The sequence below is a fragment of the Loxodonta africana genome, chromosome 21, assembly GCF_030014295.1.
Source record: "Loxodonta africana isolate mLoxAfr1 chromosome 21, mLoxAfr1.hap2, whole genome shotgun sequence".
NCBI classification, from domain to species: Eukaryota; Metazoa; Chordata; class Mammalia; order Proboscidea; family Elephantidae; genus Loxodonta; species Loxodonta africana.
Genome location: NC_087362.1, coordinates 63,960,187 through 63,985,461, shown reverse-complemented (window position 1 = coordinate 63,985,461; position 25,275 = coordinate 63,960,187). Strand labels below are relative to the sequence as shown.

At 37.4% G+C, this 25,275-nt stretch overlaps 1 protein-coding gene across 3 annotated transcripts in view; it reads left to right on the top strand.

Moving 5' to 3' along the window:
* Positions 1-25,275, top strand: part of RBL2 (RB transcriptional corepressor like 2) — a 71,165-nt gene that overhangs the window by 15,176 nt on the left and 30,714 nt on the right. For all 3 annotated transcript variants that reach the window (XM_064274041.1, XM_003416314.3, XM_064274042.1), the window contains 13 exons: positions 969-1,097; positions 2,569-2,729; positions 2,822-2,886; positions 3,441-3,627; positions 11,586-11,752; positions 13,418-13,527; positions 14,244-14,347; positions 16,061-16,198; positions 16,886-17,050; positions 17,567-17,678; positions 19,825-20,094; positions 20,302-20,582; positions 20,673-20,849. In XM_064274041.1, coding sequence (XP_064130111.1) covers positions 969-1,097; positions 2,569-2,729; positions 2,822-2,886; positions 3,441-3,627; positions 11,586-11,752; positions 13,418-13,527; positions 14,244-14,347; positions 16,061-16,198; positions 16,886-17,050; positions 17,567-17,678; positions 19,825-20,094; positions 20,302-20,582; positions 20,673-20,849 — 2,066 coding nt within the window. The remainder of the gene's footprint in view (positions 1-968; positions 1,098-2,568; positions 2,730-2,821; positions 2,887-3,440; positions 3,628-11,585; positions 11,753-13,417; positions 13,528-14,243; positions 14,348-16,060; positions 16,199-16,885; positions 17,051-17,566; positions 17,679-19,824; positions 20,095-20,301; positions 20,583-20,672; positions 20,850-25,275) is intronic.

The following is a 25,275-nucleotide window of genomic DNA, read 5'->3' as shown; positions in this document are numbered from 1 at the left end:
CTTTCAGTGGTAGACTTAAACCAGTACTGCAAAACAACATGTTTCTGTAGGTTTAGGTGTTGGTTTATTTCTTTGTTACCAACAATTCTTTCTGGGATATTCGCTCCAGAACTTAAATATCTTTAACTGCGCTCCAATTGCATTAAAGGTGTTACCGTCAAGAACTCTGATTCTAGCTTTTCTAGTCTTTTATAAGCACATAAATGAGAAAAATAATTATGTGAATCATTTTTTCAGCTGTCCTGCCTTGGTATTTCTAATAATTTTTATTATAGAAAAGTATGTTTTCTTGCAAAATAATTTCTTACTCTTTGAGATTTGGGAGGAAGTTGTGTTGAGAATTTTGGAAGAAAAGACCAGTGATAATAAAGTTTTGGTCAGCTACTAGGCATTTAATAAATACTTATTAAATGAGCATTGAGTGAATTAATCAATGACATTTTGAGTAGTTTTAGTTTACACTAAACTCTTAGAAGCTTATTAAACTATGAGTAATATTTCAAAATGTAAATGAGTGATTGCATCACATAATGAATGTAACTGGTGTCCACTGAATTGTACATGCAAAAATGTAAAATTGGCAAATGTTTTGGCATGTATATTTTTAACACAATACATAAAAAATATATATGCAAAATTACCTTTGTATTTAAAGTATTTAAATATATCTAACCACATACATGCACACACACACACACAGAGCTAATCACCTAGCTTTTGCTATAATTTTGGGGTAATGACCAGAGCTGGAAAGGGCTACTTGTAACCCACTGCCAGTTATTTTTATGTTTGGCTTAGAGGTTGAAATAAACTAAGATGCTTAAAAAAAAAAAAGAATTGACAAAATGTTTACTGTAGATTTTGAATCAATTTTGTATAATGTTGCATAACGTCATTATAAAGGAAATTATTTTGAAATATTGTAAAGTTGATGCAGATTTAACTGTAAGATGTTTCTAATCCTGTAGGTAATTTCCCCATGATTAGTGATGATTTGGTCAATTCCTATCATCTTCTGCTGTGTGCTTTGGACTTAGTTTATGGAAATGCCCTTCAGTGTCCCAACCGTAAGGAACTTGTGAACCCTAATTTTAAAGGTAAGTTTGTATATCAAAGATTACTGGACAACTCACATATCTACATTATGTTTACTCTGGGGAGTTGTATATATAGGACAGGTTTCCCAGCATCAGAGAACATAAGTTTTTTGAAAAGCTTCTGTTGTCATAATTACCCAAGTACTTACTGTATTTTTGGCAAATAACACATCCGTGTAAATAACGTGCCCATGCGTAATGTGCAACATAGCACACTTCTGAAAATAGCAGGGTCGGGGAGGGTGTGCTCTTGGCAAAAAACTGTATAACATGCATGTTATTTGTGTAAAAACATGGGATAGCTAGGAGTCAAGTTCTCTATAAAAACATTTTTGGAAAAAGCAATTGCAAATATAACAAACTTTAAAATCTTTGATAACAATTTTAGAAGTTTCTGAAATACATACTTATAAGGAGATGGCATTAAGAAACCTCGAAAAGCAAAAACAATGACATTAAAGCCGAAAGTATTTTTCTACATTACCAAGCTTCTAGCCTGACCTACAGTTAGAGGCCAAATAGGACTTATTGAAGGAATCTTCATTTCAGATTTTTGCTACAGAAGAGGAGTAGTTATGGCTGTAAAATAAGTAAAATGAATTTTCATCTTCTAAACTAACAGATGAATGGAAATGATCATTATTTTGGTAGTGCATTTAGAAGGCTTTGAAGGATGGGATTCCTATGAATGATATACTGTAGCAGCCCAAAGTATGATTTACGAAGCAAATGTTCAGATATTTATTGAGCTAGTTATTTAATACTGCTGTTATTTGAATAATCACCATGGTAGGATTCTAGGGGGTTGTCAGTTTGGGGGAAGTTCTAATTAGAATTGTAGCTTCCCTGACTGTCAAGTAGATTTTTAAAGTTAGTTACTTCACTTGCTCCTTGTTTGGTGAATGAATGTTCCTTGTATTATTTTCTGTCCTTTCTCTAATTCTCTCCCTGACTGCCTTTTCTATTTCTGTATAGTTGCTTCCCTTCTCTTTTCTGTTCTTTCATTTTTCCTGGATTTTTTTTCTTGCTCTGAATTTAGGGCAAGAAGAAGCTGTAAATTATTATGATAAGTACATCTAGTATAATTGAGAGTATGCAATCTTTGATTGAACAATGTAATTATTTTCCACAGCTGTGTTTTTCGTTTGAATGTGAGACAAAGTTGTGTTTTATTTTCGTGCTTTTTAGATCTTATGGCAATATATTATTATTATTTTAGTTTTTCTCTCTTAACCATCTCTAGATGTATAAGTGAATAATTGAAATTGTTTGAATAGTGATACACGTTACCTTATTTGCTATTTGTGAGGTATATTTAAAGAGTCAAAAAATTGGGCCCATGTGTACTACTTCCTAATAGGTTCATATGCTAAGTACTGATAAGACTCTCTGTTATTTGTTTTGGTTTATTAGCAGTTTGGTTTAATGACTGCTAACTAATATATCTGTTTTAATTCTGCATACATTATAGGCTTCTCTGAAGATTTTCATGGTAAGGATTCTAAACCTTCCTCAGACCCACCTTGTGTCATTGAAAAACTGTGCTCCTTACATGATGGCCTAGTTTTGGAAGCAAAGGGAATAAAGGAACATTTCTGGAAGCCCTATATTAGGAAACTTTATGAGAAAAAGGTTTGTAAACAACAAAGAAGTAATGTGAAAGTATTTCCTGAGGAAAAATTTGATTTACCATGATGACTTACGGATCTCTTCTTTTATCCTAGCTCCTTAAGGGAAAAGAAGAAAATCTTACTGGGTTTCTAGAGCCTGGGAACTTTGGAGACACTTTGTGAGTACTTCTGTTATGAAAAGTTTCTAATTATTTAAATTATATCCTCAACCTTGGAGTTCACTGTAGTTACTTTTCTCCCTAAGAATGTAGACTGTGATCTATGGGACAGCATGGGGGTGACAAATATTCTGCTGCTGCCACAGGCACTGAGTTTATAAACTTAGTGAATTTTGTGCTCTTTAAAGCTTCTTTTAAGCATCCAGATTATAATTTTTTTAAATAAACCAATTCTTTTGAAGCTATAGAGGTGAAAAACGATGGTGAGGAAGGTACCGAGGTCTTCTGAAGCAGCTTGGTACAGGGTACCCACCCTAAAACAGTGTCAGCAAAATGTACTTACACTGTGTTATGGGCAATCATAATGTGGCAGCTTACATTTTATACTCTTGAATTTTATGCTTTACAGTGATTCCACTATAATTTAACGTAAAAAAAAAAGTTTTAGAACTTTTAGTAAATAAAAGGATGAAAATGGCCTAAAACATTTACTTAAATGGCAGTTTTGTGACAGTGTACTTCTTGTCTGTATTTTTTTTTCTTTTTTTCCATAGTAAAGCCATCAGTAAGGCCTATGAGGAGTATGTCTTATCTGTCGGAAATTTAGACGAGCGGATATTTCTTGGAGAGGATGCTGAGGAGGAAATTGGGACTCTCTCGAGGTGTCTGAATACTGCTTCAGGAACAGAGACTGCTGAGAGGGTGCAGGTGAAAAATATCTTGCAGCAGCACTTTGACAAGGTGAGTTGAGAATGGGAATAAAAGACCAGACATGCTGGAGGTGCTATTTTATTTTTGTTTTGTGTGTTTTACTTGCCTCCAATATGGAAAAAAAAATTTTTTTTCCATCATACTTATTTGAAAAGATTATATTTTTTGATTTAATTTTTGTTAACATCAGCTTTCAAAGTTTTAGGTTAGGTCTGAGAAAAGGCAAATTTAATATAAATGTAAAAGACTATACCATGCAGTTGGTTTTGAAAAGATGAACCAGTAATATATAGGCTTATATGTAATGATAATGTCTGTCAGTTTGTTGTACTGTGGGGGCTGCTTGCCTGTTGCTGTGATGCTGGAAGCTGTGCCATCGGTATTCAGATACCAGCAGGGTCACCCATGGAGGACAGATTTCAGCTGAGCTTCCAGACTAAGACAGATGAGGAAGAAGGACCCGGGAGTCTACTTCTGAAAAACACTAGCCAGTGAAAACCCTATGAATAGCAGTGGAACATTGTCTGATATAGTGCTGGAAGATGAGCCCCCCAGGTTGGAAGGCACTCAAAACACAACTGGGGAAGAGCTGCCTCCTCAAAGTAGAGTCAACCTTAATGACATGGATGGAATAAAGCTTTCAAGACCTTCATTTGCTGATGTGGCACAACTCAAAATGAGAAGAAACAGCTGTAAACATACATTAATAATCGGAACCTGGAATGTACGAAGTATGAATCTAGGAAAATGGGAAATTGTCAAAAATGAAATGGAACATGTAAACATCAATATCCTAGGCATCGGTGAGCTGAAATGTACTGGTATTGGTCATTTTGAATTGGACAGTCATATAGTCTACTATGCTAGAATGACATCTTGAAGAGGAATGTTGTTCCATTCATCATCATAAAGAACATTTCAAGATCTATCCTGAAGTACAACACTGTCAGTGATAACAGCCATAATAGCCATACGCATACAAGGAAAACCAGTTAATATGACTATCGTTCAAATTTATGCACCAACCACCAAGGCCAAAGGTGAAGAAATAGAAGATTTTTATCAGCGCTGCAGTCTGAAATTGATCGAACATACAATCAGGATGCGTTGACAATTACTGGTGATTGGAATGCGAAAGTTGAAAACAAAGAAGAAGGATCGGTAGTTGGAAAATATGGCCTTGGTGACAGAAACAATGCTGGAGATCGAATGATAGAATTTTGCAAGACTTCTTCATTGCAAATACTTTCTTTCACCAACATAAACTGCAACTTATACACATGGACCTTTCCAGATGGAACACACAGGAATCAAACTGACTATATCTGTGGAAAGAAACCCAGGTGGCATAGTGGTTAAGTGCTACAGCTGCTAACCAAGAGGTCGGCAGTTTGAATCTGCCAGGCAGATTCTATGGGGCAGTTCTATTCTGTCTTATAGGGTCACTGTGAGTCGGAATCGACTCGATGGCAGTGGGTTTCGGTGGAAAGAGACGATGGAAAAGCTCAATATCATCAGTCAGAACAAGGTCAGGGGATGGCTGTGGAACAGACCATCAATTGCTCATATGCAAGTTCAAGCTGAAATGGAAGAAAATCAGAGCAAGTCCACGAGAGCCAAAATATGACCTTGATGTATATCTCGCCCGAATTTAGAGACCATCTCAAGAGTAGATTTGACGCATTGAACACTAGTGACTGAAGACCAAACGAGTTGTGGAATGACATCAAGGACCTCATACATGCAGAAACCAGGAGGTCATTGAAAAGACAGGAAAAAAAGAAAAGACCAAGATGGATATCAGAGGAGACTCTGAAACTTGCTCATGAACGTCGAGCAGCTAAAGCAGAAGGAAGAAATGATGAAGTAAAAGAACCGAACAGAAGATTTGAAAGGGTGGCTTGAGAAGACAAAGTATTATAATGACATGTCCAAAGAGCTGGAGATAGAAAACCAAAAGGGAAGAACACACTCTGCTTTTCTCAAGCTGAAAGAACCGTGGAAAAAATTCAAGCCTTGAGTTGCAGTAGTGAAGGATTCTATGGGGAAAATATTAAGCGACACAGGAGGCATCAAAAGAAGATGGAAGGAATACAGAGTCATTATACCAAAAAGAATTAGTCGATGTTCAACCATTTCAAGAGATAGCATATGATCAGGAATGGATGGTGCTGAAGGAAGAAGCCCAAGCTGCTCTGAAGGCATTGGCGAAAAACAAGGTTCCAGGAATTGACGGAATATCAATTGAGATGTTTCAACAAACAGATGCAGCACTGGAGGTGCTCACTCGTCTATGCCAAGAAATGTGGAAGACAGCTTCCTGGCCAACTGACTGAAAGAGATCCATATTAATGCCTATTCCCAAAAAAGGTGATCTAGCCAAATGTGGAAATTATATAACAATATCATTACTATCACATGCAAACAAAATTTTGCTGAAGATCATTCAAAAATGGCTGCAGGAGTATATGGACAGGAACTACCAGAAATTCAGGCTGGTTTTAGAAAAGGACGTGGAACCAGGGATGTCATTGCTGATGTCAGACGGATCCTGGCTGAAAGCAAAGAATACCAGAAGGATGTTTACCTGTGTTTTATTGACTATGCAAAGGCATTCAGCTGTGTGGATCATAACAAATTATGGATAACACTGCAAAGAATGGGAATTCCAGAACACTTAATTGTGCTCATGAGGATCCTTTACATAGATCAAGAGGCAGTTGTTCAGACAGAACAAGGGGATACTGATTGGTTTAACGTCAGGAAAGTTGTGTGTCAGGGTTGTATCCTTTGACCATACCTATATGCTGAGCAAATAATCTGAGAAGTTGGACTATATGAAGAAGAACGGGGCATCAGGATTGGAGGGAAGATTCATTAACAACCTGTATTATGCAGATGATACAGCCTTGCTTGCCGAAAGTGAAAAGGACTTGAAGCACTTACTAAGGAAGATCAAAGACTACAGACTTCAGTGTGGATTGCACCTCAACTTGAAGAAAACTAAAATCCTCACAATTGGACCAATGAGCAACATCATGATAAACGGAGAAAAGATCGAAGTTGTCAAGGATTTCATTTTACTTGGATCCACAATCAATAGCCATGGAAGCATCAGTCAAGAAACCAAACAACGCATTGCATTGGGTCAAATCTGCTGCAAAGGACTTCTTTAAAGTGTTGAAAAGCAGAGATGTGTGCCTGACACAAGCCATGGTATCTTCACTTGTATCATAAGCATGTAAAAGCTGGACAATGAATAAGGAAGACTGAAGAAGAATTGACACCTTTGAATTGTGATGTTGGCAAAGTATTGACTATACCATGGACTGCCAAAAGAACGAACAAACCTGTCTTGGAAGAAGTACAACCAGAATGCTCCTTAGAAGCAAGGATGGCAAGACTGCGTCTTACATACTTTGGACATGTTGTCAGGAGGGATCAGTCCCTGGAGAAGGATATCATGCTTGGCAAAGTACAGGTCAGCGGAAAAGAGGAAGACCCTCAACAAGGTGGATTGACACAGTGGCTGCAACAATGAGCTCAAGCATAAGGATTGTAAGGATGGCGCAGGACTGGGCAGTGTTTCGTTCTGTTGTGCATAGGGTCGCTATGAGTTGGAACTGACTCAACGGCCCCTAACAACAACAACATGTAATGAACATGGCAGAAATTTAGAAAATTCAGTGATTGACATGAATTCGTGGCTTCACCCAGGAGACTGAACTGTGAGAAATTGAGAACCCTCACCCTGTAGGAAAATTCTGTTACATTGAGTACAGGATTGTGTGGTATTATTTCAAGCACACACTTAGGATGATGGAGACTATAATAGTTGCCGTTCTCTTGTGTGGTGTTCACAGAATATATGCAACACCTGACAAGTGCCTCTAGGGCAAACCAGAACTTGCCACTGAGTCGATGCTGACTCACAGTGACCACAGAACAATCTTATAGGACAGCGTAGAACTGCCTCGTAGGGTTTCCAAGGTTGTAATCTTTACGGAAACAGACTGCCATATCTTTCTCTGTGGGTGGGAACCACCAATTTTTCGGTTAGCAACTGAGCACTTAACCGCTGCATCACTAGGGTCCTTTGTCCAGAGATAGTGTAGGTAATTTCAAGGGAGTAACGTACCTGTAAGTGAGCCACTTCAGACTTGAGAGTGGTCTGCTTATTCATTCAACAAATATTCTGAATGTGCTCGATAAGCCAGATTGTGTCCTGGACACACAGGATACCATACAGAGCAAAATTGCAATGAATATCTTGCTTTAAAGAAGCTTATATTCTAGTGTAGGGAGATAAACAATACATAACAAACAAGTAAATATATAGTATATCAGATGATGACAGTGCTGTAAAAAAAATAAAATAGTAACAGAAAGTAGTTGGGGGATGGAGAGAAAGAGTAGGGAGGGCCCTGTGCTACTTGGATACTTTGGTTGGGCAAGGTGTCTCTGAGGAAGTAATATTAGCAGAGATCTGAAGGAAGTGAGGACACAAGCCATGTGAATATCTGCAGAAATCTATACCAGACCAAGAGAAGATCAAACACAAAGTCATGAGGTAGGAACGTGACAGGCTTGTTTGAAGAACATCGAGGAAGACAATGTGGTGGGAGTAGTGTGTGTGAGGGGAAAAGTGGTAGAAAGGGTGGGGGGTGGCAAGACAGGTGGATCATGTAGGGCTTTGGAAGCCCTTGTAAGGACCTCTGGCTTTTTTAAAAATATGTTTATTTTTGTTTTGAAAATAAACACAGCAGAACATATACTAATTCAACAATTTTTACATGTACAATTTAGTGACATTGATTACGTTCTTCTAGTTGTGTAATCATTCTCACCCTCCTTTTCAAATTGTTCCTCCTCCATTAACATAAACTCACTGCCCCCCTAAGGTTCCTTTCTAACCTACAGAGTTGCTATTGTCAATTTGGTCCCATATAGATAGTTCTTTAAAAGAGCACAGTGCTCAAGGCAGACGTTCTTTACTAGTTAAGCTAAAATACTGTTTGGTTTAAAGAAGATGTAAGGGGGTATTTTTGGTTTAAGGTTTAAAGATTATCTCGGGGTAATAGCTTCGGAGGGTCATCCAGCCTCAGTGGCTCCAGAAAGAAGGACTTTGGCTTTTGCTGAGTGAGATGGAAGGCTGTTACTGAGAAGAATGACTGACACGATCTGACTTACGTTTTTAAAGGTCTTGTAAAGGGCAGGAGTGGAAGCAGGAAATTAAGAGGCTGTTGGGGTGATTCTGATGATTAAGTTCATGGTGGCTTGCACCAGAGAAATGATTTTATTGGGGATGTATTTTGGAGATAGTGCCCATGGGATTTACTGATGGTTTAAATCTAAGGTGTGAGAGAAAGGAAAACAATGATGATTCCAGTTGGGTGAATGATATAAGAGCTAAAACCCTTACAAATACCTGTAAGGCTCTGCCCTCTCTCTGAGTTCATTTCTGACCACTCTCCTCTGCACTCATTCCACTCAGGCTGCACTAAACCTCCTGTGTTCTTCATATAGGCCAAGCATACCCCCAGCTCAAAGCCTTTGCCCTTGCTGTTTCCTCTGCCTAGAATGTTTCTTCAGGATATTCGTGTGGCTTATTTCCTCACTTCATTCAGGTCTCTAGTAACCTGACTACTATATAAAACAACCACCAATATCCTCACCAACTCTCAGGACTTCCTTTCCTCTTATTCTGCTTTTAGTGTTTCTCTTAGCATTTACCACTGTTGACAGAAATGAATAACAGTAAGTGGTAAGTTGAGAGAAAGATGTTTATTGTTAGTCTCCTCGCATTAGAATATAAGCTTCGTGAGGGCTATGAGTAGTGCTTGGGAGCACTAGTATTCTATGAGTATCTGTTATTACCGTTTATCGAGGGGTAATCCAGGGAAGGGAAACCCTGGTGGTGTAGTGGTTAAGAGTTATGGCTGATAACCAAAAGGTCAGGAGTTGGAATCCACCAGGCGCTCCTTGGAAACCCTATGGGGCAATTCTACTCTGTCCTATAGGGTCGCTATAAGTCGGAATTGACTCAACAGCAACGGGTTTGGCTTGGTTTTTAATCCAGGGAAGAGCAAATCTGAAGGGAAAAATCAGGTTAGGGTTATGAGAATGTTAAAATTTGAGATGTCTTATCATCATCCAAGTAGAGCAGTTGAGTATAAGTTTAGATACACTAGGCAGGGATTCACAGCAGAGGTTAGGGATGAGTATGTATGTTCAGGAGTCATCAAGATACGATGGCTTTTATAGCCAGGGAATGAAGAGAGATTATGTAAGGGTATGAGTTTATAGAGAAGAAAGGCAGTCCAAGAACAGAGTGCTGAGGCACTCCAAGTTTAAAAGTCCTCACTTGGAGAAGGAACGTTCTAATATCTTTTACATATCAGCTAATTCGTATACTTGAGTTAATGAAAGGTTCCTCTTGACCAAAATGCACAGGAAGATTTTAAGGTGATAACAGTGTTACCAGGAAGCTCCATGCCGACCTTGAGACTCTGGGCAGGAAGCTGTGTGTGGTTGTTATGCCTAGTTTCCTCTGTGAAACCACTGCCTGTGCGTGGTGGGGTCATATGCTGCTGGCTGCTGCTGCTGCTTCTCCTGTGAATGTAAAAGCTGTTTCCCCTGCCAGCACAGGCCACAGTTCATATTCTAGGGGAGAAATTGGCTGCAAGAAAAGCTGTCCAGAGCAGGGAGCAACCTTCGGAATAAAGGTAATATGCCCAGATCATCTTACTGACTTAAAATTATAGCGTGATTTTTTTGAAACAAAATGGAGGTCTTGATCCTACTCCTGCTTAAGTAACAGAAAAAGCATATAGATTTATTTCTATATGGTGAATTTCTGTTCTTTTCTCTATCTCATGAAACTTGAATAATCTGTTGCCAGGTAAAAAATTTGTTTCTAAAGCTACCCCTAGAATAAGTCTATTTATTACACAGGGAGATGTGGTTTATTTAGAAAATTAAAAGGCACTGTTCCCTGGGTGATGCAAACAGTTATAATGCACTCAACTGTTAACCAAAATGTTGGAAGTTCAAGTTTACCCAGAAGCACCTGGGAAGGAAGGCCTGGTGATCTCCTTCCGGAAAATCAACCATCAAAAACCCTGTGGAACATCGTTCTATTCCGACACACATGGAGTCGTCAGGAGTAGGAATCCACTCGATGGCAACTGTTTTTGTTTTTTTTTTAATGCTATCCTAACCTTTCAGGGTTTGTTTAGAAAAATAAGATGTTCTATTAGCATTATGTACTCATACTTAAAATTCTTTGACACCAAGCCATATCTTTTTCATGATTATATTAAAAAATGTTAACTTTAACTTATTTCTCTAAGGATTTGTCCACTTGAGGAGAAAAAAGACTGTGATAGATTTTAGTAACTAAAGGTCGAGTAGGGCCAAGGAGCCCGATGCCAGCTACTCTTCGTTAGACGTGTGTATGTTTTCTCCTCTCTTTCTCTCTGAAGCAGATTGATGATTTTGATGAACTTTTGCTAAATCGTGGATTTATTTGGGAACAATTTAATTCACAGCTTTCTTTTATAAATATTTGTGTATTTGCAAAAATAGAGGTAGATGGGAGCTGTGAAATTGTTTCTCAGGGATGAGAATAATGTTTCTTAATTTTTTAAAGTGAATGTAACGCTCACCCTTGCCTTCGAGCTTTTAATTTTGGGGATGGGATAGTAGGGAGTTACACCTTATTTTAAAGATCTAACTTTTAAGAGATAACCTTTTAGTTGGCTAAAATACAAATTGTCCCTTCAAACATCGTCACGTGGATGGATAGTGGCAGCTGTTAGTGTTGTTATGTTTAAACTCCAAGAACGGTGATTTGTGAATCACTGAAATTTACTGACATTGTAAAGATGAAGTTTAGTTAACTTGTGCTCTCATTTGTAAAGTGATTGAAAGTATTTCTGACCTAAAATAATGTTCTTTTTTTCTCCCACTTAATTTTTCTCTTTTAGTCTAAAGCACTTAAGGTCTCCACACCACTTTCGGGGGTAAGGCCCATTAAAGAGAGCAGCCCTTGTGTGACCCCAGTTTCCACAGCTACACATAGCCTGAGTCGTCTTCACACCATGCTAACAGGTCTCCGGAATGTACCAAGTGAGAAACTGGAACGGATTCTAAGGTTAGTTTGAGCCCTGTCTGCCTTCCAAGAATTGGTTGTTGAGAATTTTCCAAGTTTCTACTATTAGTGTCTTAAGTCACCTATTAACAATTTTATTTAAAATACTTTTATCAAGTGCATGCTTAGTCCTGTTTTTACTGTATAGACATAGCAATATAAGATATATGACTAGAAGATCACCTTTCCTCAGGTGTCTTTAGTATAGTACAGGAGACAACACTAGACACTATAGCATAAAGCACCAAACTCTGTATCACCAATTGTTTTATCATAAGATTTCAGGGAAGGGAGGGGTCAAAGGACTTCATGAAGAAGATTGGACCTAAGCAAAGTTCATAATGGTGGGTCAGATTTGAAAAGGTAGAGAGGAATCCCACCACCTTTGATGTTCAAAAGCAAGTCTTCTGAGCTCTATAAATCACACTGAGCCTGCAAAGGAAGTCCACTGCCTTTGGTTCCTTTGATCTGCCCGAGACTGGTAGGAATATCAGTGAACTTCAGTGTAAAGCACAGTCAACTGACTCGCATTACCTCCTGCATAACCTTTGGCAAGTTGATTTGAAAACTTTACTTCAGAGCCCCTCCTAGCCCTGAAAGTTTATGATTCGATGACATAAAACCTCATAGGAGCCCATTTCACTTCTGTTGGTATGGTATCAAGAAGGCTCAGTGTACATATATATTAGTAATTTTCCACTCATAGCTAGGTTTATCAAATGCCCAGGCTAACTAATTTTTCTTTACATTTTCATGGAGTCTGCTTTTCTTATAAGCTTGATTGTGATTAACACTCAACAAGCTATGTCTATATGGCCTCTTCCTAAGTCATGTTTCCCAGGTGGACCTTGTTCTCCTTGAATTCAGAAACATAAATACATTTTAAGCTTGTCTTAATCTCTGTATCTTCCGGATCTTTTCACAGTCTCTAATCAGGCAGTTAGTGGGATTAAATATTGCCAATAGGTATGAGGTAAAACCAAGGGTCCTGTTTTTTTTAGAAAGGTGCATGTATGTATGTGTTCATAAATGACAGACTTCTTGCTTATGATATTCAATTCTTACCTCTAGTAGGATTATAATTTCTTATTTATAATTTTTTTAACTTGCACTTTCAATATGAGTATGTATGTTTATGATCAAGGAAAAAACAGTTGTTACAAAAGCCCACGTGACGATAATTTATATAATGGTTCTGCATTGAACATATGTTGCCTCTCTAATAAGAAAATCAATGAAATAAATGTCTTTTTGGGGAAAATGTAGAATGCTAATAACAGTTCGAGTACCCCTTCATTCCATTTTCTCCTAGGAGTTGTCTGGGAGAATTGCTCTGCCCTCTAGGGAAACATCTGCAATCACTTATTGTTGTGATCGGTGATTGAGGATGTGTAGGGTGGGGCCTGGTCATGGACATCAAGTAGGCAGGGGCCAAGGCTGCTCAGCTTCCTGCAGTGCAGTACAGCCCCACACAAGAGACACTTTTCCACTTGAAATGCTAATAGCACTACCTTTGAGAAAGAAGTATGAGATCCCTGGGATTAACTTGCAAAGTTTCTATTCAAAATATTTTATATTTCCATGTTAGTGAAGTACAGAATTTTAAAATAGTTTATCTCTGTGACTTGGCTAGGCTTTAAATTAGATAATTTCCTATTACTTTCTTAGGACATGTTCCAGAGATCCCACCCAGGCTATTGCTAATAGATTGAAAGAAATGTATGAAATATATTCTCAGCATTTCCAGCCAGATGAGGATTTCAGTAATTGTTCTAAAGGTAAGGTTTTAATATCGTCTATACTGGTCTCAACTTCAGAGTTGAACTACATGGACTCTTCTTGGTAACTGAGTCAGACATATTGGGAAAAGATTTATGACTTTAGACTAAAGTCTAGAATATGGCTTTTCAATTTTTCTGTTAACCAAGTGGTTTCTAGGACCTTCTTAGTAAGAGATAAATTTTAGACTGATATCCTTGGTATGTCAGACTTCTAGTACTTTTTTACTTACAAAGTCTTTGGTTTTCATTTGTTAAGATGGAAATTAAATGGAAGTATAGTGACCCTTCAGCTTATTAAGAACACAGAAGATATAGCTATTACATGTCCAAAGTTGGCCCAGGAGTTGTTTGATATCATGAATTGGAACCAAATATGTAGAATAGTAGACCAATTCCATATCTCCTGGCATAAAGCTGCTTTGTTCAAACATACAGGAAAAAAATGGTATGACTCTTAATGGAATGATATAGTTCTTTCTATGCAAATTTCTTTTTACAATAAAAAAAAAAAATGTGAATGTTACCATGAAGGACTCCTAAGGGTGACTAATAACAAGGGTGGTTGAAACAGTAACCATAGGCAGTGCATGTATCTGAAATACTGGGTTGGTTTTTTTTATTTTGCATGTGTATGGGGATGGGGGTGAGCCCTCATCTCCCACGATATTTATTTTTCTTTACATGTGATTTTTGTGTTTTTATTATTTCTACAGAAATTGCCAGCAGACATTTCCGTTTTGCAGAGATGCTTTACTATAAAGTACTGGAAACTGTTATTGAGCAGGAACAGAAAAGATTGGGAGACACAGATTTATCTGTGAGTAAAATAGCCAATGCGTCGATCAGCACAGTAAAAATGTAGTTTACTTTCTGTCCTACCCACCCACAGAAAAGCTATTCCTGAAGAAATAATGTATGGCTTTGAGGGAATAAGACTGGCATCTAAGGAAATGACTTCTGAGCCCTTTCACCTTCAGTCCCCCTCTAGTGTTTCTCAGTAAAACAGGCCATGTATTATATAACTTACAACCTCTGTGGGTAGGCAGACTCTGTGGTCAGGGATTAAGGGACATTCAGGCTTAAATTTCATTGAGTTTTTAAATAACTTAGATATTTTATTCAAACCTTATATAAAACCAAACCAAACTTACTGGCGTCGAGTTGATTCCGACACACATTGACCCTATGCAACAGAGTACAGCTGCCCCATAGGGTTTCCAAGGTGTAGCTGGTGGATTCAGACTGCTGCCCTTTGGGTTAGCAGCTGAGCTCTTAATGACTGCGCCACCAGGGCTCCAAATCTATATCAAACCTGTTGTTGTCGGGTTGATTCTGATTCATAGCGACCCTACAGGACAGAGTAGAACTGCCCCATAGGGTTTCCCAGAAGCTCCTGGTGAATTTGAATTGCTGACCTTTTGGTGGAAACCCTGGCGGTGTAGTGGTTAAGTACTATGGCTGCTAACCAAGAGGCTGGCAGTTTGAATCCACCAGGCGCTTCTGGAAAACCCTATGGGTCAGTTCTACTCTGTCCTGTAAGGGCGCTATGAGTTGGAATCGACTTGATGGCAGTGGGTTTGGTTTTTGGTTTTTTAACGTTTTGGTTAGCAGCCATAGCTTTTAACCACTACGCCACCAGAGTTTCCCCAAACCTATATAGCAAGAATAAATTGAGTAGAACGCACTTTAACATAAATATTCAACCATTCCTCTTTGGCTAAGATAATTATTTTTCCTAGACTCCACTTCAGTTTTACTAATTAAGAAATATAAATTGATTTTTAAACAAATGGTATTTACTTTTAATAACATCAATAAAAATAATTTTTCAATAACATTTAAAACAAAATTATAAAATTCACCAATAATTGTTCTAAATCCTGGTAACTTTACATTTTTTTGTATATATAGAAAGATTGGTTATATGAATTTAAATGACTTAAATTTTTTTACTGTGAAGCTTACATACAAAATGGTATTTAAAACATATCTATAATCTAGGGGCTAACAACAAGTGAACACCTGTATGCTCACCTAAGTAACTTCAGTTAAAAAACAATGTTAAATAAAATTTTGGAAAATAAGTAAAAACAATAATAAAAATCATCTAAGATTATGCCACCCTGACATAAACATGTTGACTTTTGGTACAGCTAGCCAGTCATGTGCCTGCTTGCCGTCCTTCCAGTTATCTTTTTATGATAGTGGTTTTTAATGTAAACACTTTTGTAACATCTTTCCACATCAGAATTCTCCCAAGCATCAGTTTTTTTCTTTGTTTTGGGGATTTAATCTTTTTTATTGTCTATATTTCCCAATATTTAAGAGTTTTAAAAGTTCTTATAAATTCCTGTAATATATATTTTGATAAAAAATGGGGTTATTTATAAAGCTAAGAAAATTTTTGTAAGAAAATGAGCACACACTCAGAAAATATGACTTCCTGTGGTATTTTTATTGAGCTCGACTGGGTGTGAAGTGTCTTTAGAGTGGGCTGATGTTTCTAAATGTTGACCACCTTGTTTTACAGGTTATTCTGGAGCAGGATGCATTCCATAAATCGCTCTTGGCCTGCTGCCTTGAAGTTGTCACTTTTTCTTATAGGCCTCCAGGGAATTTTCCATTTATTACTGAAATATTTGATGTGCCACTTTATCACTTTTATAAGGTATTTTTAAAAATCTGATACTGGTGAGGAAATTGTAAAGGAGACAGACTTCCTGTTGTTCATCATTTAGTTCATGTTAGAATCTAAGTACATCCCTTCTATATTTAATTACGGATTTAATAATCTCTCATCTATTTGGGGAGCAGAGAAGAAATAGGACAGTCTTAATTAAGCACTGTATCAATATTCTTAAGATAGTATGGTTAAAAACTTCATTGCATTCCTCCCTTTATCTGATAAAGGCTTTTAGAATTCTGTGATTTTATGAGCTAAGAAGGCTGAAAAAAAAACTAGCAAGCACATCACTAGCTTCTCTTACAGAGTAGTTGCTGTCGACTCGTATTAAATAACATTGAAAGTGTCCTTCAGAAAAAAAGTTCTTTTTCACATATTATACGGAGGCACAGAATTATAGCATTGATTTGGTGGTTTCATTCTGGATATTGATTTATTATATGAGCATATTTTAACTTTCATACAATAGGCAAAACTAATTTTTATAGTGAGATAGATTTGAATGTTTAGTTTTTTAATACGAAATTTTAATAATATTTTTCAGCCTCTATAAAAGGCATTTTTTTATTTTTAAAAAACTTTGAAATATATCATGATACAAAAGTTTGTATGTAATTTTTATGTACGATTGAAATAAGTATTAAACAAACTGCGTATTTTTCTTTATTTCAGGTGATAGAAGTATTTGTTAGAGCAGAAGAGGGGCTTTGCAGAGAGGTGGTAAAACACCTGAATCAGATTGAAGAACAGATCTTAGACCATTTGGCATGGAAACCAGGGTCCCCGCTGTGGGACAGAATTAGAGACAATGACAACAGAGTTCCTACATGTGAAGAGGTTTGTGACAATTTCTGCATATTTTTCTATAAGAAAAGTACATCAGTATTTAGACTACTCATAATCCCCTTTCACAGGGAACAACAAAGCTTACCTCTTTTTCTGAGGATGGAAGGGTGGCAGCTGGCTGTATTATGGTATAATCACTCTGTACCAAAGAGGAAACAAGAGTCACAGAAATACTTTGTGGGTGCCCCAGGGTGTCAGCGACATTAAAAATTCAGTATATTGTCTTGATTTCCCAACCAAGTTTTTGTACCATAAAGTGGCTGATATTCTAATTCTCCAAGTCAGTAATGAAGGTTAATTCATATTTAATATCCAATTATCAGGTTTTGAATTTTTTAAGACTTCAGAAATATTTTAACTATAGCGTGAAAGTGAAAAATCAGCTGATTTTATTGAGGTGGAATAACGGATGAGCCAAAATTTTTTTCTTCTGCCTTAGGTTATTAGTGTATTTCTAATTAAATGCTTTTTCAAATATTAGCATTCTTTGTAAACAATCCTTTATAGGTTATGCCACCTCAGAACCTGGAAAGAGCAGATGAAGTTTGTGTTGCTGGCTCCCCTTTGACTCCCCGAAGAGTGAGTGAAATTCGTGCTGATGCTGGAGGACATGGAAGAAGTAAGTTTAAAATACAAGGGGGGTGTTTTGGAGATGATATCTAGGGATTTAAGTTCATCTAAACGTGCAGGTGAAGTTAATATAGAAGAATTATTCTGTGCATTATAACACCACATGGGTCACTTAAAAATAACGCTTTTAAGAAATATTTCAGAACCTAGGAAAAGGTATGATTTAACAAGTGTTTTATAAAAAAGGTAGAATACTACATTTTTAATGTGCTCCCTATTTTTTAAGTGCCTTTTTAAAAAAAATTTATAAACATACTAAAAGGCTGAAATGGAAAAACCAAACTGTTAACAATGATGATTATTGGGTGATAATATTCCTGGTTATCTCTGTACATTTTTAAAGACCAATAGATACTACTTTTAAAATCAGAAGAAATAGAAAACCTTTTTAAAGATAAAGCTGCATAGTTCAATTGGGTACAGACAGGCCAGTTAAGAGAACTCTATGGCCTGAACATGTTCAGCTTTGACTCTCAGTTGAGCTGTGCTACCTTGGTTGAAGTGACAACAATGCTGGCCCAAGAAGTACGGAAAAGGGAAACTTTGTCATGCATCTGGTCTACATTTGAGGCAGCTCCTTAGAAGATTGCCAAGTATGAGGTTTTAGATTATACTTGAGATATAACTAGTTTTTAAACAATAATTCTGTAAATCCAGAGACTTCTGAATACTAGGATGCCATTAGAAGGGTATTCTTGTTTCTGTATTAGTTTTTTTAAATGTAATTGATAAGCACTGAGTATAAGAGAAAGATCAGTTTTAAAATCAGGTGTCACTCAAAGCGATTGTATGGTCAATAAAAATGGATGATCTAATGAACGTGTCCTCATTTTTGAAAGAGGAGTCACAATGGCTTAACTAATTTTCTACCTATTATCTACTCAGACCCATAGATCTGAAAGCTAGTCTTAGTTCTATTTCTGTAGAGTTTTTTCTTCTCAAATCTACTGATTAGTACTTGATTTTATGCTTCATTTTCTTTATATATATCACTTCTCCATTTTCCTGAGGTCTTTTAATACCTTGCAGGATAATGGTCATAACACATTCTTCTGACTACAGCTTTGTGTCAACTACAAATCTAGTGAGTTTACTAGCTTTTACATCATCAGGAAATTGAAATGTTAAGCCGTGGTACGTCAGGACCTATTCCTGTCAATACCTCTTAAGACCCTCCTACATAAATATTTAAATTGAAAATACCTACTGATACCTAGTTTTCACAGATGGACATGTTAAAGGAAATAAATGCTTACTTTTCAAAAAAATGCAGACATTGGTGCGAACACTTAAACATAGGCTAAGCTTAATTGAATCAAAACCCATGTATGTGTGACCTTGCTGAAGAATATTATTGAATTTTAGTAATTTTCTATATGTGGGAAATGACAAAGATGAATATTCATAAGACTGGGGAGAAATGCTCCCAGATGATCCATATAGTACCATCACATCCCTTTATCAAGTAGTGACTTGTCAGTGAAATCACTGAATATGTGAGTTGTAGGTAAAACTGTAAAAAATATTACAGAAAAATAGAACAATTCCTTAAATTTCCCCTAAATCATCAAGGCCCTTAAGTAGTTGAAGCCAAAGCTGAGGTGATTTAGGCAAAGGTGGGATGGAGAATGGAGTACAGAAGTACAAACAAAAAAATTCTATTTGTTAATTTTGTTCTTTCGTGTTCAGTTGAATTTTCATTACACCCACTCCTCACTTATTGACATAGTTAGTTTCCAAAGACCAGGTCGTTATGTGAAAGTCAGCATTGTACAAAAATGGAGGATGACTGCATCATTATTTAACTGCCAAATTACATCATTACATAATTGCCAAACCACTGAGAATCATGGCCCAGCCAAGTTGTCGCATAACCTTAACCACCCAGCCAGTGTTACTCTCACCTCACAGTTCGATGTTTGTTACTGCCAAACGTTTATATTGTTAATGCGCAGAATAGTCAGATTTTTTTGCTTTTGTCATAAATGTGAAATGTCGGATGATGAGAGAGTGAGGAGTAGGTATAGTTTAATATAGTCTATAATTTTTGTTTTTTAAATTAACCATAACAGTTTGGATGGAAGTCAGATCTCTCTCCTTGAGTTAAATGGTTTGATTTCTTGTTTTGCCCTTAGGCATGACCTCGCCAGCCACATTATATGATAGGTACAGCTCCCCTACAGCCAGCACTACCAGAAGGCGGCTATTTGTTGAGAATGATAGCCCCTCTGATGGAGGAACACCTGGGCGCATTCCCCCACAGCCCTTAGTCAATGCTGTCCCGGTGCAGAATGTGTCTGGGGAGGCTGTTTCTGTCACACCAGTTCCTGGACAGACACTGGTCACCATGGCAACAGCCACTGTCACAGCCAACAATGGACAAACGGTGACCATTCCTGTGCAAGGTAAGGTTTGTAGAGTTGGATATTGAGTTTCTTCTCTGTGACATTTACTGAAAAGAAGTGACAGGAGTGATCATATGCGTCCGAGGAATGGTGATTGGGAGGCTGTGAGGGTGGAGATTGGAAACCTCTACCTAGAGAACCCTGTATTACCAGCATTTTCTTTGTGCTTTTTTTTTTCCCCCTCTCTCTTTCTGTAACAAACTTTAGGTATTGCCAATGAAAATGGAGGGATAACATTCTTCCCAGTCCAAGTCAATGTTGGGGGACAGGCCCAAGCTGTGACTGGCTCAATCCAGCCCCTCAGTGCTCAGGCCCTGGCTGGGAGTCTGAGCTCTCAGCAGGGGACAGGAACAACCTTGCAGGTCCCAGGTCAGGTGGCCATTCAACAGATTTCCCCAGGTGGACAACAGCAGCAACAAGGCCAACCTTCAAACAGCAGCAGTATTAGACCCAGGAAGACCAGCTCTTTATCACTTTTCTTTAGAAAGGTAATTTTTTCACATACCATTACCAGGGCATGAGCTTGGGGGGAATATAAGTGTTAGATAAAGTTTGAAATGTTTTTGCTTATCTCCCAGGTCTACCACTTAGCAGGTGTCCGCCTTCGGGATCTTTGTGCTAAATTAGATATTTCCAATGAACTGAGGAAAAAAATCTGGACCTGCTTTGAATTCTCCATAATTCAGTGTCCTGAACTTATGATGGACAGACATCTGGACCAGCTGTTAATGTGTGCCATTTATGTGATGGCAAAGGTGAGTATGGAACTGAAAAGGAAACAAAGATGCTACTTTGATACTCTTTAGAATACTTTTTTTTAACAGCTTTATTGAGATATAATTCATATACCATATAATTTACTCACTTAAAGTGCACAACTCTGGTTTTTAAGTATGTTTTATGTTTACGGGTACGTACAACCACCAACACAGTTAATTTTAGGATACTTTTATCACCTCAAAAAGATACCCATACCCTTTAGCTGTCACTCTGTCTCTCACACCATCCCACATTCCCTGCAAGCAACTGCTAATCTACTTTCTGTCTCTGTAGATTTGCTTAATCTAGACATTTCGTATAAATGGAATCATACAATATGTAGCTTTTTGTGACTGGTTTCTTTCACTTAGTATAATCTTTTCCAAGTTCATGCGTGTATCAGTACTTCATTTTTATAGCCGAAAAATTTTCCGTTGTATGGCTCTACCACATTTTATCTGTTCATTCCTTCATGAACATTTGGGTTGTTTCCACCTTTTGGCTGTTGTGAGCAGTGCTGCTATTAACAGTCACTTACAAGTTTTTGTGTGTACCTATATTTTAATTACCCTTTATGTTGACCACTTAAGGAAATGCCAGACTATTTTCCAAAGTGGCTGCACCATTTTGCATTCCCACTAGCAGAGTATAAGGGTTCTGATTTCTCCATGTCCTCTTCGACACTTATTACCTGACTTTGTGATACTGGGTACAAAGTGGTGTCTCACTGTGGTTTTGATTTGTGCTTCCCTGATCACCAATTATGTTGAACATTGTTTTACATGCTGATTGGTCATTTGCATATTATCTTTGGAGAAATGTCTGTTCAGTTCTTTGGCCCATCTTTTTATTATTAAGTTGTGGGATTTATATACTTTACATCCATGTCCCCTAACAGAACTATGACTTGCAAACATTTTCTCCCTTTCTGTGCATTCTTTTCACTTTCTTGATGGTATCCTTTAAAGCACAAAAGTTTTTAAGTTTGGTGAAGTCCAATTTATTTTTTCTTTTGTTGCTTGTGCTTTGGGTGTCAAGTCTAAGAATCCGTTGCCATATTTGAGGTCATGAAGATTTACACCTGTGTTTTCTTCTAAGAGTTTGATAGTTTTAGTTCTTATATTTAGATCTTTGATCTATTTTAATTTCTGTATATGTTGTAAAGTAGTGGTTCAATTTCATTCTCTCATATGTGTCTCTCCAGTTGTCTGTCTCAGCACCATTTATTGAAAAGACTGTTCTTTTCCCACTGTATGGTTGACCAGACACAAAAGTGTTTCTGGATTCTCAATTATATTTGTTAATCTGCATGTCTACCCTTGGGCAATATTTTGGTTCCTATGATCATTGTAGTAAGTTTTGAATTTGGGAAGTGTGTGTAGTCCAATTTTGTTCTTTTCAAGATTGTTTTTGCTATTCTAGGTCCATTGCAATTCTGTATGAATTTAAGAATTGGGCTGTCAGTTTCTACAAAGCAGCAGCTGGGATTCTGATAGAAATTGGACTGAATTTATAGATCAACTTGGGGCATGTTGCCATCTTAACAATATTAAGTCATGAACATGGGATGTTTTTCCATTTATTTAGATCTTTAATGTTTTCAGATATATTTTGTAGTTTTCAGAGTATGTTTCACACTTTTGTTAAATTTACTCCTAATTTATTCATTTTGATCCTGTCGTAAATGGAAATGTTTTCTTAATTTCATTTTTGATTGGCTCATTGCAAGCATATCAAAATACAATTGATATTCGTATACTGATCTCCTCTGGTATCCTGCAATCTTGGTAATGCTGCGAGGTTTACTGGACTCCTTTGGATATTCTGTATTCAAGGTCATGTCATCTGCTAATGAGATAGTTTTAACTTCTTGCTTTCCAATCTGAATGCCTTTTATTTTTCTTGCCTTATTTTTCTGGATAGAATCTCCAGTACAAAGTTGAATATAAATGGCAAGAGCCAACATCGCTGTCTTGGTTTCTGATGTTAGGGCGAAAGCAACCAGTCTTTCACCATTAAGTACAACATTAGCTGTGGGTTCCTTATTGAGTATTTTAATCATGAAAGGGTGTTGTTAAGAGTTTTTTCAAGTTGGATTTTCTGCATTTATTGAGATGATCACATGGATTTTTTTTTTTCTATTGATACATTGCATTAATTTTCTGATGTTAAACCAGTCTTGCATTACTGGAGTCACCACTTAGTCATGGTGTGGTATAATTTAAAAATACATAAATTTATTGTGGTAAATCGAGGAGCCCTGGTGGCACACTGGTTAAGAGCTCAGGCCGCCAACCAAAAGGTCAGCAGCTCAAATCCACCAGGTGTTCCTTGGGTACACCATAGAGCAGTTCTACTCTCTTATTGGGTCACTGTGAGTTTGAATCAACCTGACGACAACAGGTGGTAAATAGATATTATAACATTTGCCATTTCAACATTTTTTACATGTAAAATTCAATGACATCAATTATGTCCTGTAATTCTTTCTATATAATGCTATATTCAGTTTGCTAATGTTTTGAAGATTTTTGCATTCATATTTATAAGAGATCTTGGTCTGTTTCCTTGTGATGTCTCTGGTTTTGCATTCAGGGTAACACTGGTCTCAGAATGAGTTGAGAAGCATTCCCTCCTTTCCTGACTTTTAAAAGTTTGTGCAGAATTAGTATTCTTTTTAAAATGTTAGAATCGGGCAGATTATCCAGTAGCAAGGTAAGCAGAGTATACCGTTCTCTACAGGATAGTAAGCGCAAGTAAAATCCTTGCTTACTGGGTCATCTGCCCCATCAGGTGCTGTGAATTTTTTCACCACACCAAAGATTGTTTCTATGTATGGCTGCCATCTGTCTCCTAACCCCACAGCACCTTCCTACAGAATCCAAGCCTCTTTTCAAATTTACAGTCCCTGATGGGCAGATGGCCCAGTAAGCAAGGGTTTACTTGTGTTTGCTTACTCATCTGTAGTGAACAATTCCACATGGATTTCACTGTAAGGACAAGTAAGCCTGTGCCTGCTTTATTTGGTCATCTGCACCTGGTTGGAATTCAGGTGTGAAGCCATCTAGGCCTGAGCTCTTCTTTGTGGATAGTTTACTGATGAGTAGTTTACTGATGGGTAATTCAGTCTCTTTACTTGCTATGAGTCTATTCAGATGGTCTGTTTCCTCATAAATGCTCGATTACTAGCTGAAAGGTTGGCGATTTGAACTCACCCAGAGGCAGGCCTGGCAATCTGCTTCTAAGAACTCACAGCCTTGAAAACCCTATGGAGCAGTTCTGCTCTGCATACGTGCGGGTCGCCATGAGTCTGAATCGAATCCATGGCAACTGACATTTCTTCGGCCACTTTTGGTAGTCTGTCTTTCTAGGAATTTGTACAGTCTAGGTTATCCAGCTTGTTGGCACAGCTGTTCCTAATGTTCTCTTACCCTTTTTATTTCTGTAAGCTTGAGAGTAATGTTCCTGCTTTCATTTCTGATTCTAGCAACTTGAGTCTTTTTTTCTTGACCAATCTAGCTAAAGGCTTGTCAATTTTAAAAAATTTTTTTTAAGAACCAACTTATGGTTTCACTTTATTGTTTTTCTATTCTACGTCATTAATATATGCCCTCATTTTTTATTATTTCTTTACTTCTGATTGTTTTAGGTTTATTTTGCTTTTTTTCCAGTGTCTTAAGGTGGAAGGTTAGGCTAGTGATTTGAGATCTTTTTAATAGAGGTATTAACTGCTATAAATTTGCCTCTCTAAGCACTGTTACCCCCCATATTCTAGTATGTTGTATCTTCAGTTTCATTCATCTCAAGAAGTATTTTCTAATTTCCCTTGTGTTTTCTTCTTTGATTCATTGACCATTTAGGAGTGTGTTGTCTAATCACATATTTGTGAGTTTCCCGTATTTGTTACTGATTTCCAATCTCTCATTCCATTGTTGTTGGGAGAACATACTTTGTATTATTTCAGTTTTTTTAAATCAAGGTTTGTATTATGGCCTAGCATATGTACTGCCCTGACAACGTTCCAGGTACACTTGAGAAGACCATATATTCTGCTGCTGTTAGGTGCCGAATAGATGTCTTTCAGGTCTAGCTGTTTCATAGTGTTGTTTATGTCTTCTATTACCTTATTGACCTTCTGCCCAGTTCTTCTAATATTGAAAGTGGGGTGTTGAAGTCTCCAGCTGTCATTGTTGAAATGCATCTCTCTCCATTTCTATCAGTTTTTGCTTCATGTATTTTGGTTTTCTGTTACTAGGAAACCCTGGTGGTGTAGTGGTTAAGAGCTACGGCTGCTAACCAAAAGGCTGGCAGTTTGAAGCCACCAGGCGCCCCTTGGAAACTCTAAGGGGAAATTCTGCTCTGTCCTGTAGGTTCGCTATAAGTCAGAAATGACTCGACAGCAACAGGTTTTTTTTTAATTAG